The 14,177-nt window shown below is 40.8% G+C and overlaps 1 protein-coding gene across 1 annotated transcript in view; it reads left to right on the top strand.

The window, feature by feature from the left end:
• Positions 1–14,177, top strand: part of TM2D2 (TM2 domain containing 2) — a 324,727-nt gene that overhangs the window by 65,244 nt on the left and 245,306 nt on the right. The window contains exon 2 of the mRNA XM_044084334.1: positions 3,652–3,739. Within this exon, the coding sequence (XP_043940269.1) occupies positions 3,652–3,739 (88 nt within the window). The remainder of the gene's footprint in view (positions 1–3,651; positions 3,740–14,177) is intronic.

The following is a 14,177-nucleotide window of genomic DNA, read 5'->3' as shown; positions in this document are numbered from 1 at the left end:
TGTCAAACATTTTCCTTTGGAACATTGGTAAATGTTTCACTGGCAAATTATTATGATATAGTCAGGAGAATAAGAAGCAGAGTCCTCTTCTCTTTGCTGGCTCACTTTTTCTTGGATAAACTTTTTTTTCCTCCTCAACCTGTTCTACATCAAAAATGTCTTTGATCTCTCAGGAAAAAAATACTCTGAAGACAGCTGGATGCAGCAGCTTGAATGTCATACTTGCTTCTCAACATTCCATGTTTGCTGGGATAAATTTGTTTTTCTTTGTCTGGTGTATAGTGAGTAAACATTTTCGACAAACACTCTACTCTCTCCAACTTTTAATACGTTTCCCTTCTGTCACGGATTCACTTCAGAACATTGAAATACCATAATCTCAAAATTCAAAATATTGAGACCAAAATCCTGAAAGTTCAGTACACCAAGACCTGAAAACATTGATTCCTATAACATTAAAAAAAACATAGGAAACCAACATTTACTACATTCCACCACAACGACATGCAGAAACAAATAAAAAACAAACTATATTAAATTTTTCCAAATATAACCAGTGGAGCAAGCCCCTCTGTACCCCCGATTTGGGGACCTGCGGCCCCCGCACCCCTGCTCCTTAAATATATCAACTCCGAAATCTCACTAGATAGAACAAAACGGCAAACATACCATTCTGCGCTTCATGGCTGCCTGTTTAAGTTGTAAGAAACTATCCTCAACCTTCTCTTAGAAACACTATTTCACTGCTAAAACACTACACATTACTATACATCTCTCTCTGATGTTTAGTTTCACAGGTAACCTCAGTCGTGTTCCCTTCTCATTCACTATACTACAACATAACATGTCTTAAAGCCACAGCAGCCAGTTTGCAACAATGTTTACACAGCCGATTCAACATTGTGAACTATTAGCCTAACAAACTTTCAAGATTTTGGTCTCAATATTTTGAATTTCGAGATTATGGTATTTCAGTGTTCTGAAGTGACTCCTCTGCCACAGTTTTATCAGGATCGATTCTGTCTGTTGGTATGATTGCATCGTTACCAGTACAGGTCTTGGCGGCTTTCTCATGACCTTGTTTGGAGCATGCACTGGGTGTGCCCTTTTAATTAACAGATTTTGCTATGGACACCAGTCCAGTTGCGTATTTCTGCCTTCAAAAGTTAATACAGTCTGTTCCTTCCAGTTTCTCTGGTACAGCAGGAAAATCTCAGTTTTTCTGTGCTTGCTTAGTCTTCTAACTTTACTATTTTTTGAAACAACTCTTCTTGAGAAGCCTCAAAACTCAGCCAGCTTTTTCTTATTTTCAGCCTTTGTTTTTTGGAGTTTTAACAGTTCACCAGAATGCTTAACTACAGTGTCTTCTATTTTTTTCTAGCTTTTTGTCATTTCAATGAATATATTCTGTCACTGTTTCATTTATTTTAATTGAGTACATTTGATTTTTTCCCTCTAAATTACTGGAAGCCATCTCTTGAACCAAATGCTTTTTACTGAACATCTGCAGGATCCTTCCCAGCTAGTGGTTTCTCTTTACCTTTTCTGGTTGATTTTCTTTCATGTTCCCCAAATTTCTTTTTTGCTGGCATCCAGGCAAGGTACTTAATAACCAGTAGTTGCCGTTTACTAAAATAGCTTCCAAATTGCATACCTTTTTATTAGTTTCTTTTTTCACACTGGGAGAGCTAAAATTAAGCTGGTGATCAGTGTGCATCTTGAGTCCTGTAATGTGACATCTTTGATTAGTTTAGCAGAAGCATTTCAGAGTAAAGTGGAAATAGAAATCACACCAGAAGTAGACAAAAATCAAATGAATGAAAGACTGTAATGAAAATGACCAGAAGAGAGGTAAAGAAAATTGCAATGTCCAGAAATATATTGGCAAGTATAGAAAACTTCTGGAACAGTCTCATGTTGATTTAACACAGGAATGGTTAAGGAGAGGTGAACTGAAACCAAAAATGAAAGGCTAATAATGGCCACCCAGGATAATGGACTGCGTATCCAGTGGTTTACAAGGTCCACTGAAAAAGTGTATGAGAAGAACAAATGTAGGTTCTGGAAACAGTTACACATCTTGTTGCTGGGTATGATAGCATTCATAGCTGAGGGTGTGTATGCTGAAATGCACAATAATGTGGCAAGACCTACTGCATTGGGGATTGTCGAAACAGAGTTTGTAAAGGGAGAATCACCGGCTGTGTTATTAATTTTGCTAGTCTGAATTAGTAGTTTGTTACAGGATCGAAGCAGTCTAGGATTGTTATAGGGGGTGATAATATTTTTAAGTGCAGGAGTAGTGTCCGGATTATAGAGGATTTTATAGGCCATAATCAGTTGGTTATACTGGATTAGGCTGGGTAGTTCAAGCCACCCAAGCTGATTTAGATTGATGCAATGATGTGTCCTAAAAGGCAGCCCAGTGGCAAACCTGGCAATGTGGTTGTAGTAAATTGAGAGTTTAAGGACAGTCTTGTTTAAATTTGAGAGTGGAGAGGATGCATACAGAAGGGTTGAAAGAAGGTGAGAGCGAGCTATGGCAATTTTAGCTGGAGGGGTTAGGAAGGCTTTTATTCTGTAAAGTGACCCTAGTTTTTTATTGATGGTTTTGATAGTTTGGTTAACATGTAGGTCAAATTTTAGACTATTGTCTATGATGACACCTAACAGATTTGTAGATGGGTCAGGGGAGATTATTGTGCCATCATTTGATTTTATGGTAAAGGTGAAAGCGGTAGACCTACGTGTTGGTGAAAATGACAGCAATTTAGTTTTTGGGGGATATAGGATCAGACTATGCTCAGAAAGCCAGTTTTCTATGGTATTAAAGGTGGTCTGGGTAGCTGACCCTAACTCTACTGGAGATGTGGCTGAGCAAATCAGAGTAGAGTCATCAGCATATTGGATACAGCTGACTTTTGGGATGACAGTATAAAGGTCGTTAATAAAGATGGAGAACAGCAAGGGCCCTAGTATAGAGCCTTGTGGTACTCCAAGGGTGTTTGGTAGAAGATTAGAGAGTTTGTTCTGCCAGAGGACAGCCTGCTGTCTACCATTCAGGTAGGATTGAAACCATTTGAGGGCTCCAGTATCTAGACAGAATGTTTGCAGTGTGTGGATTAAAAGTATAGAAGTAGCTCAGAAGCATTGGAAACTTGAACTACAAAGCATTATCAACAAAGATGACAACAGTAAAATGTCTGTCTCCTAGGATCACTCACTATCAACGGTTCTAAAAATAGATGCGAGAAAAACAGATATATTAGTCCAAGAAAAAAAGGCAAAAGTAGTGTTGATCATTTTAATTCATACAAATCAGCAATTAGTGTCTTATGTACTGTGAAAGAGAGAGAGAGTCTGAGTACCATGATTTGCAAGCAGAAATGAGAGCAATGTTGAAGAAAGATGTGCAGCCATTTCTAGTAGTAGTAGGAACAAAAGCACTAATACAAATTAATTGCCATATGTATTAGTCTGTAGGTTACAGGGGGATGGCTCTTGCAAATTGGATGTTCATTTTATTTGTTGCTATGAAAAGTACATTGTTTTCATTTGTAATATAAATTAGTGGTCACTGTTAATATTTAATTGTTTGAAACTGAAATGATTCTGCCACCTATTGACTTTCTTTTTCTTCCTTCATTAAAGGCCTGAAGAGTTCATTGAATGTGATGAGCCTGTTGATCATGCTGGAAATGCAACAGCTCAGGCAGAATTGGGCTATGGATGTGTGAAGGTAAGCAAAAGTAAGGATGGTCAGAGGGTTTAGTTGCAATGCCTGTCTTTTTGCAACAATTTTTAAGTGTTTCAATATAATTTTGTCATCTGCATTTTTATTTTGCATACTTTGTCATATAGATAGTTGCTTGCTGTGAACTGGAAAGATTGTGAAAATCAAAATGGCTTGACGATCTTAAATTCTTTGGTATTGTGTCTCAGTGAACACCATTTCTGAATTTAAGATGCCAAATACTTTTCAGTGCACTAATTTCAGAAAAAATAGTTTTGGAAGAATAAGTGTGTATTCATTTATTAATTACTTTATTTTGCTCTTTTGTTAAGTCAGCCTCTTGCTGGTCAGATTGGCCTATTTGCTTCTAGTCATTGGATGAGTGAGGGATGATTAAAAGAGGCCATCATATAGGTTGCCATCAGGGGTTGTTCAAGTTGTTAAGCGCCAAGGAAAGGGCTGCAGTATTGAATGTTACCCAACAGGGTGCAAATATCTAACTGAATTAATAACCCCTTTTCAAAGATGTCTGGGGAGAACAGCTTCATACATTCTTAAACAGTTTACAGTGTTACAATGTGACAATATGATTAAGGAAAATTGGTAATGCTTCAAAAATGAGACGGATTAAATAAAACAACACCCTGAAGAAAACACTCAGAATTGATTTATTACACACTGATGTAATGGATGTGTTTTTATTTAATAATGGACTTCTTGAGAGCAAAAACTGTTTCACACCACATTCATGAAATATTTTAAAGCAGTTCAACTACTTGATAACCAGTTGTTGTTTACTTTTAATCAGTTACTTGAAAACTGAATTAAATATTCTTAAAACAGCTTTTAAGTATGTGAAAGTATTGTGTATGTTAAATATCCAGAACAGTGAAGCTTTTTAAACTCCTAAGTCACTTAAGACATTGATACACACACTAATTTAAATGAAAACAAGACTTATTATTTTTCCATTTACATACATTATACACTGTACATGTGTTTTTTCTTTACAATAACTTTCATATAGTCCAGCATTACATTAATTGCTCAGTTCCTTCATCTTATAGGTTCATAGGTAGGTACTAGGCTATCGGCCCAAGGGCCTACGTAAGCCTAGCCAGCAAGGTATCCTAGCTTATGCCACCCAAGAAAGTTATTTTTCTGTGCCACTGTCCAGCAGAGGCACAAAAGTGATCCCTGGGGTGTATTTCCTATTTCTCATCCACTCATTAAGATTTTTCTTGAAGAGTGCTAATGAAGAACTTTGCTTGACATAGATGGGTAGCTTGTTCCAAAGTATAGGAAGTCTCTGAGACAGGAATATATTCCTCCAGCGTGTCCTGTTTATTGTGGTGACCAGGTTTAATTCCCTAGAGCGTGTAGCTTGGAGGGATTGGGATTTCTTTAGGTGTAGCATGTCCAACAGCTCTGGGTTTGACATAGCTTTATATGTTGGGCAGAGATCACCTCGAGTAAGCGATATGCTACGAAGTAAAGCTTGAGTTTTTTGAGGCGGTCAGTGTAGGGCATTAATGATCTTTGTGAGGTACTTCTGTGGACTTTCCAGCTTCTGCAGATGTCTTGTGAGGTACATTCCAAAAGGGGCATTGTACTCTATAATAGGTCTAATGAGTGACGAGTAGAGGGGAACAATGACCTCTTTTTTTCCTGGGTGAGAACCCTTTTATGATGAGGTGTGCCACATAGAAGGACTTCCTGACTACTGTGGTGATGTGACTATCAAAGGAGAGACTGCTGTCCACCTGGGTCCCAAGGTCTCTTCACGCATTCGGTGTTAAGTAGATTGCTGCCTATGTGGTAGTTCATGGGTACAGAGTTTTTACCAAAGGGGATGACACTGCACATTTTGGCATTGAGCTTGAAGCTTGAGGCCCTGGCTCTGACACCAGGCATCTGTCTTAGTGAGGCCCTTCTGTAGGATGTCCACATCATTTTGGGACTTGACTATGGCTCCTAGTAGGCTTCTGTGTTAGCCTATACTTCAGAGAAGTAGATACCAAACAAGAGAGGTCCCAGGACGGAACCCTCTGGCACTCCACTTCTCACTGCTTTGAGGTGTCAGATTTGGAGTCTGCAACTTTTACAGTGTGGGTTCTGTCAGTTAGCCAGTTGGCAACCCATCTTGTGACGTACGGATTTATACGTAGTTTAGTGAGTTTAGCTATAATTCCACGAGGTTTAGATAGGCTGTGTGAACCACCTTACCCTCATCCACGGCTTTGGTGTCTGCCTCAAAGAAGTTGATCAGGTTCAGGAGGCATGATCTGTCTTTCACAAACCCGAACTGGGTGGGATCCAGAGTTTGGAGGTTCCCAATGTCTTTGTTTATGAGTTCCATGATGATACGTGCCTTGGCCTTGCAGACCAGACTCGTCAGGCTAATAGGTCGATAGTTCCTGGGATCAGTGGTGGCTCTCCCTTTGTGGAGTGGGATAACTGTTGCTGTGTGCCATTCAGTGGGCACAAAGCTTGATGCGAGGCTATTATTGAACACGGTGCTTAAGTGGGGAGCCAGTTTGTTCTGAAGTTCGTGTAAAACATAGCCTGGGATGTTGTCCGGTCCCATGGATGCTGTGTTTTTGACTTTAGAGAGTGCAGCTTTTACCTGCGTAGTTGTGATTACAGGGACTCTGCATTCTTCTTGTTTAGATATGGGCCCTTTAGGGGGTGAGAGGGGGGTAAAGTTAGCACTGAACCGATATGCCAGGATGTTGGCAATATCAGATGGTTCTGTAATTTTCATGCCTTTGTGCTGTAACTCAGAGCAGATCTGGGTGTTACCATCTAGATTCTTGACATAGCTATAGAATGCTTTGTGGTTGTCCTTGGATTTAGTGGTGATTTTCTTTTCGTAGCTAGCTTTTGAGGATCTTATAAGGGATCTCAGCTTCTTACTGAGGCTGACCAGGGAGCTCCTCCACTCATGGGATTTTACTCTCTTTTGTAACAGTTTCTTCCTTCTGTTGCGCAGTTTATTTATGGCAGGGGACCACCAGATTGGCTTCCTTTTTTTGGAGGATAGCGTCTTGGTTCTGTTTGGGATAGTATGATTCATGCACTCGTGTAAGTGCTTATAGAGTGCATTTGTGTAGGATTCAGCAGTTGTAACTGTATTGTCCATCTGCACGGGTGTCATGAAGTTCACCACTTCTGTCTTAAGAAGCTTGAGGTTGGCTTTGGAGAAATTTTTGACTGTGGTTTCCTTAATGGGGGTGGAGACAGGGTGTGGATATCAAGGGTAATAAGCTTATGGTCGGATCGGACCAACGAGGAGTTGACTTCAGGTGTGGAACACCGGTCACTTATGTTGGTAATGACTAGGTCTAGGATATTGTTGCCCCTGGTGGGGTTGTGGATAATTTGATCTAGGGCATTGGAGTTTATGAATTCCAGAAAGTGTTGAGCTAAGGAGTTGGTACACGAGTAGTTTTCCCAGTTAATGGTGGGGTAGTTGAAGTCACCCATTATTAGGGTGTTTGGTTGAACCCTAATATTTTCCATTACATCAAGAAAAGAGTAGTGGGAATCCTGGGGCATGGTGGGGGATCTGTAGCAAGCTGCAATTTGGATTGCAGTTTTGCCCAGAGTTAGTTGCACTTGGATAACCTTGGATGCATTATGCTGAGCAACTAGCCTGGAGGTGTGGATATCCTTAATGAATATGGACACACCTCCGCTTTTGGTGTTTCGGTCCAGGTTACATGGCCGAAAAGTGTGGCATGAGTTATAGCCTGGTAGTGCAGGGGTGCTCTCTGGAGCCTTGAACCAGGTCTCAGTCACTGCACAGATATCAATGTTCTCCATTTTAAGGAGAGCCTCGAGTGAGTGCATTTTGAGATTTAGATTTCTAGCATTGAGTAGCATTACCTTCAGTTTTTGTTTGCCTGTTCCTGTTGCATTTGTGAATTTATTTGAACCCTGCCTAAAAAAGGCACTATAGGGGGCAGCAAGAGCCTTAGCCAGTATCCGGTATCCCAGGGGTAACGGGTGCAGGCCATCTGTGGCAAAGCATCGTGGTTTGTCGACCATGTCATCCCAAGCAGACAGATACTGGATCCCCTTAGAATGACACCAGAAGCTTAGCCAATTGTTGAAGTCGATCATTTTGTCCTTGTACTGCGGTATCATTCTGGGCGATGGCAGAATGTTACTCAGGGCTATGGTCATACCAGCCTGGGCTACAAGATTGGAGAGCTCTTCCATGTCTCTTTTCATGTAGTCCAGGGAGGTATGTCGGGTCATTCACACCAACGTGGACAATGACAGTCATATTTGTACTTGTTGTGGAGTGACCTGAGTGAGTGGGTTATGTGGCGGATCATGACACCCGACAGGCAGCTGACAGTAACCTTCCCCTTGTCTAGCCTGGTGAGTGGGACATCAGTGTGCCTGACTATAGAGTCACCTATGACTAGTGTGTTGGGTACGTTGTTTTGCCTTATTGGCTGTGGTTGAGTGGCACACTGAGTCGGTGGGCTATGTGTCATTTGGGTTGTGTTGGGGGATGGAGGTTGCTTGCGTTTCTGCTTTGGAGGTCTCTGTTTCTTAGACAGATTATTATTGAGAGCCTCCGCAAATGTTTTTGTGTTACTGTGTGTGGATTTTGGTGGTATAGATTTAGTGAGACTGTGTTGCGTGTGGTGTGGTGCAAATGTTTACCTTCTCCTCATGACTGTCAAGTTCAGTCTTGGTTAGAGAGAGCTTTACCTCCAGTTTGGCTAGATAAGTGCATCTCTCACAGGTTGTAGTGTTGGGTGGTAGGAGGAGAGGGTTGTCTGTGTTCATGAGGCAATTTCTACATAGCCTCAAGATGCCCAGATTCATCAGATAGACAGGAGAGAACACTGGGAGCTGACCCTTGGACATGCCTGAATAAAAAAATATTTTCCTCTAGATAAGTGAGGAAAGTGAGTGTGCAATAGCTGTTTTTCTGTAAGCAAGTGAGAAAAGTAAGTACAAAAGCTGTTTTCCTCTGGGTAATGAGGAAGATAGAGTGCTATAGTAAATAGTAGCTTATTTAGTACTTACAAGTTCTGAACAAGTGCTGAGCATGAACAAGCAAATTTAAGTGCTAAAACTAAGAATCTGTATCTGCACTAGACGAGTTACAGGACAAAAATAAGTGCAAATGCAGGCTTTCAAATCAGAAAGTTGAGAGAGATGGAGGAGATTGCCCAAATGGCCAATAACTACAATTTCTGGGCCAGAACCACTCCTTATTTGGTAGACAGGTTACCTAGTGCTTACCACTCCCAGTGATAAGCTAGAAGGCTTCCCTCCAACACAGAAAGGCTTGGGGGGGCACAGAAGCTTACATACAGTCCTGGATACAGCAAATCTGTATCTGGAACACTAGTTACAAGAAAGGTAGGAAACAGGCTTACAGTTTCTTTTTTTTTTTTTACAGAAAAGTATCAAAAACAGTAGTAAAAAAACAATTCACATGCAGTGCAAGCTAGCACACTTGTGTATGCAGCAATATTAGACCAAACACAGTTTAAAAAATGCAATTAAATTAAAAATCTTAATTAATTATCTTGAACCTCACTCCTCCTCCTGAACATTATTCTGCATGTATTTATTTTATTTTTGCACATATTTCATTTATTTTTATGTAATTTGCTCCTTTCCTTTTCTAAAGTTCCCATTTCAGTTATCTTATCTGTTTACAGTATTCAATACAGTTGGGTTAGATTTTGATTTCCATTTTCTACTAAATGCTTTTTTTTGCAGCTAGTAGAATTAAACCTGATATTGCCTTACTCTGTATAGGCTATTCAGATCCTGTGTCCCAGGTCAGAAGAATCCTTTCCTTATATGTTTATCATATTGATCATTGCTGTAGTAGCCTTAGCTATATGGGTTATAGCCTGCATAGAATATAACAGTCGGCCAGCTTCCAAACTGCTAAAAAGACAGGTTTGGATGCAAAGTCCTTTTAGAGCTTTCCTTTTGCCAAAGAGTACACACTTCTGAGGTTTTCAAGAGTCGACATTTGGCTCATGCTGTCCCTTTGCTGGGCAGATAAATTCCCGTTTGGTGAAAAAAAACTTCTGTTTTAAAAAGTGTTTCTTTAATAACAATAACATTTTCCTGTTCAGGAAAGTTATTTTAAAGCTAGGAGTTTGTGTTTTAATAGGCGGTCACGAGACTGTATTTTACTTTTAAATGAGAGCGCTGTTTTTTCCCCCTGTTAGTTTAAAATTTGTTTAAAGTAATTGAAAACTATTTTTGTATGGAGAAGTAGCATTGATTTCACTTATTGGACCTGGCAAAGTGTTTTAAATTGCTTTTTAAAAGTCATATTTTCACGCATCCTTTGCTGCTTGTTTTCTCTGGGAAACGGGCACCCTTTTTGGCTTGATCTTGTAACAAACTGTCAGTCCCACAGTCTGGCCTCCTTTCGTCCACAAAATGAAAAATTAAACAGCCTTTGCCACCAATTTGCCTTAGCCCCAGGTGGGTAACTCCACTGTGGCCATTACTTGTGCCTTAGACCACTCCTGTAGCACCTGCAGCCAGTATGGACCAGGGGGTTATCCACATCCTCTGTGGCTTTTGGGGTCCCCTCAGTGAGTAAGGGAGAGCCATTGTTGTCAGTCTTGGGAGAGGGAACAGGGAAGACTTTTCTGCATTGTGAGAATGTTGCGCTCATCTCTGGGAAGCTGCTGCTTCTGCTCCCATTAGTAATGTTGTTGGCCCCATTTTTCTACCCAAAAAGAAGCAGAAAACTTAACACGTTTCTACTCCTACTCAAATTTTGTTATTAGTAGTTTACTGGGTGTGGCTCGAGGTTTAATTCTGGCTGTTTATCCTTATAAAGTAGTTTCTGGTGGAGAAAGAGTGATGCATCTTTTCCTGACTAGCTTCAAAATTCTGAATCTGGACAGGAAGATGAAGGGATAAACACAGGGTATTTTCCTCAGATTTCTGGTTCAGATTTGTAGGAGAGCTTGATTACTGATTCTTCCTGTGGAAGTTTCCCTTTATGTGAGAATATTTCCAGAATGTGCCAATGTTTTCAGTGGGAGAACACTGAGGTTTCTTCGTCCCTCAGAAAATACTATGAGCTATTACAGAAGGAATTTGCAGAGCTTTCACCCATTACTCCAATTCTGTCAAATTTGGAAGCTGTGTTATTTTCTGTGTTTTTTCTGATAGCCATCTGCCTCTAAAAAGTAGATAGGATGCATAAAGCTCCTCTATATTTTAAGTTTTTATTCACTTTTTCCAAACCTGACCCAGCAGCTATAGCTTTACTGCTGCTAACCATTTAGTTAACTTCAGTGCTACTCTTTCTGATAAGGATGGTAAGATTATTGATAAGCATAGGGAAAACGTGTATGCTTCTGCAACTTTAATTTTTAGAATTTTGAATTGTCAGGCTCATGTGATGGTTTGTTTTGACTAACTGTGAATGTATGAGTGTTTTGACAGCAGTTTCTTCTTGTGAGGGGAAATTATTTAGTTTCTTCTATTGTAGAAGTCATGACTCGTTGATAGTTCTTGCAGAACTGAGGACTATGGTCACTGGTACTGTTCTGAGGAGGTTTGACTGCCTGCATTCTCAGAAGCTACCAGATGATGATAAAATGAGATTTTAAATTATCCTTTGCTTAGAGACTATTTTTTGGCCCCTCTGCAGAGGTGATCAAAACTTGTGAAAGAGACGAGTTGATACAAGGAATCTAAGATTTTTTGCCTTCCTTTCTCAAATTTTCTAAGGGATTCTCTAACGACTCATCCAGTTTTGCCAAAAAAAAACAACAAAATAAATAGTCTCAACAAAATGTAGATAAACATACATTTAAGAATAAATGGCAACGGGTTTCTAGTAATGATTTCTTGAGCCTTCCAAAGCCAAGGACAGTCCAACACGTTAGAATGACTATTTAAGGGACCTTGTCGCCCCCTCTGGCAGTCCCATTTCCCTTCCAGAAAGTCTGAATCCCCACTTTTCTCGTTGGCAACTGATGTATGGGTTCTGAAGATCATTTATCAGGGCTACAGATGGTAATGGGAAGAAATTACGCCTTTCCAGGGGGTAATCCTGCATCCAACAGACCAGACTCTGTTTCCCTCTGTCCTATGGTGTGATAGTCAGTTTCTCCTTCCCAGGTAGGGAAAGGTTTTTATTCATAGATGTCTTTAGTGCTGAGGAAAGAAAGAAAGAAAAAAAATGTTGTAGACCAGTCCTGAATCTTCCTTAAATCTGTTTGTGATAGTACCCAGATTCAGAATGATGTCACTTCATAACCTTTTATCTTATCTTCCTCATTCATATTTTCTGGTAACATTGGATTTAAAAAATGCTTATAACATTCCTATTCTTCCAGACTTCAGATGTTTCTTAAGGCTTTGTGAGTTTGGATCACATTTCAGTTCTCTGCCTCACTCTTTGGACTGTCCACTACCGCAAGAGTGCTCATGAAGTTATAGGTCATTGCAGGCTACATGTTGTCCACCTTTTTCCATACTTAGATGACTTGCTTATCCTTGAGTCTTTTTCAAAGTGTCTGAAATCTCTCACTTGCGTGAGAGATTTCTTACACAAGCTGGGATTTCAAGAGAACAGCCAAAATTCTTTGTTGACCCTTTCACAGAGGATTGTGCTTCTAGGGTGTCAGCTAGACACTTCAGGCAAAAGATCTATATCTAGAAAGGTTTCTAAGGTTTTCCACTCAGACTTTGAACACTGTGAGGTAATACCTGATGATTCTGGGTATCATGGTATTTATAATTCTTTTGATATCTCTGGCAAGACTCCACATGAGAAAGATACAGTAGTATCTGAAGTGTGTTTGGACCCGACACTAACATACTTTGTCTTTTCAAGTCCCACTGCTATGATTTGTCAGAAGAATCACTTGGTGGAGACAGCAAATATCCTTAAATCTGGATCTCCCTTTCTGTTCCAAAGCAATCTGTCTCCAGAGATGCCTTGGACTTTGCTTGTAGAGCAGTTTCTAGAGGGATAAACGTGCAGGGTGTGTGGGACACCAAGGGCAGAAGCAAGCACATAAATATAAAAGAGATGCTTGCTCTGATAAAGGCACTCAATTCCCTGAATCATATTTTGTCCCTGGGCCTTCTTCAAGTTGTTACAGACAATACCACAGTTATGTGGTACAGTAACAGTGAAGAGGGAACCAGGTCAATACTTCCTTTGCAGACTTGTCATGTTAGCTTGCGATACAGTTTCACAGTTTACTCTCAATGTACCGGCATCCTACTTCTGTCGGAGCAAAACTATTTGGCAGATATGCTGAGCAGGACAAAGGCAGATCCTTACAAATGAGAACTAGATCAGGAAGTTTTCTAAAATTTGATCCATCTTTGAGGTGTTCCTCAAGTAGACTTATTTGCCTCCCGTCAGTCAGCTAGCAAGGTTCTGCTATAGGACTGCGTGCATGAAGGCCAGGAAGGTGGGTGTTTTATTTTTCTTGGTCAGGAATGTTCCTATCTGCTTTTCTGCCCTTTCACTGATATCCAGTGTACTTCTCAAGATACAGAAGGCATCCCCAAGATCATTGTGGTGGCAGCCTTCTGGCCAAGGCAGTCATGGTTCTCCCTTCTTTTAGAAATAGCCATGGACAATTAACATGCTTTTGGACCTGATCTACTTACACAAGAAGGATGTGTGATACACCCTGACCCCAGTCAGATTCATATGACAGCTTGGATGATAGGGTCTGAAAATTTGTTTCCATTGCCAGATGTTCTTCATCTCACATTGCTGCAGTCCTTACACTTGGGTAGTCCGCTGTCCTCGGTCGGCCCGAATATCAAAGTATAAGGCTGACGTCGGTCAAGGCGCATTAGACTGACATCAGGACGTCAGGGTACAAATGCGCATGACCGACGTCATATCCTCAGTCTTTTTTGCCGCATGGTCCGATGCAGAAGCAGCGTTGCAAGTGCCGTTCGGCGTTCTGAAATTTTTCGAATTCGGAGTTTCAGACCGAGTCAAAGTTGGCTAAGTACCCCGTTGGGGAATATTTTGTTTTTCTTGTCTCAGTGGTTTACCGGATGTCAGAAAAAGTGAATAACTGTATTTCTTGTGGGAAACAGATACCGCATAGAGATTATCATACTTTGTGTATTCCTTGTTTAGGGCCTGAGCACGACGTTGTTGGGTGTCGCTTTTGTGCTAGATTCAATAAGCGCACTATTAAGAGAAGGTTAGATTGTGCCAGGTTAGTCTTCGGGAAGCGGTGCAATTATAATATGCCGTCGGATGCTCCGACGTCCGCTTCTTCGAAGAAGCGCAAGGACAAAGCAGCTAAGCCTAGGCAAGAAGAGCTGTCCGTACCGGACGCCGGTTCTTTAGAGGTGTCGGTGGAGCCGGTGGTTCCGCCGGAGGTTTCTCTGGAGTCCCAGGGGGAGACTTTGTTATTGCAGGATGTGGCCTCTCAGGAGGCAG

Source organism: Protopterus annectens, chromosome 9.part0, assembly GCF_019279795.1.
Source record: "Protopterus annectens isolate FY-2018-M chromosome 9.part0, PAN1.0, whole genome shotgun sequence".
Classification (NCBI taxonomy): domain Eukaryota; kingdom Metazoa; phylum Chordata; order Ceratodontiformes; family Protopteridae; genus Protopterus; species Protopterus annectens.
Note: the sequence above shows the minus strand (reverse complement) of the source record. Positions and strands in the feature narration are given on the sequence as shown.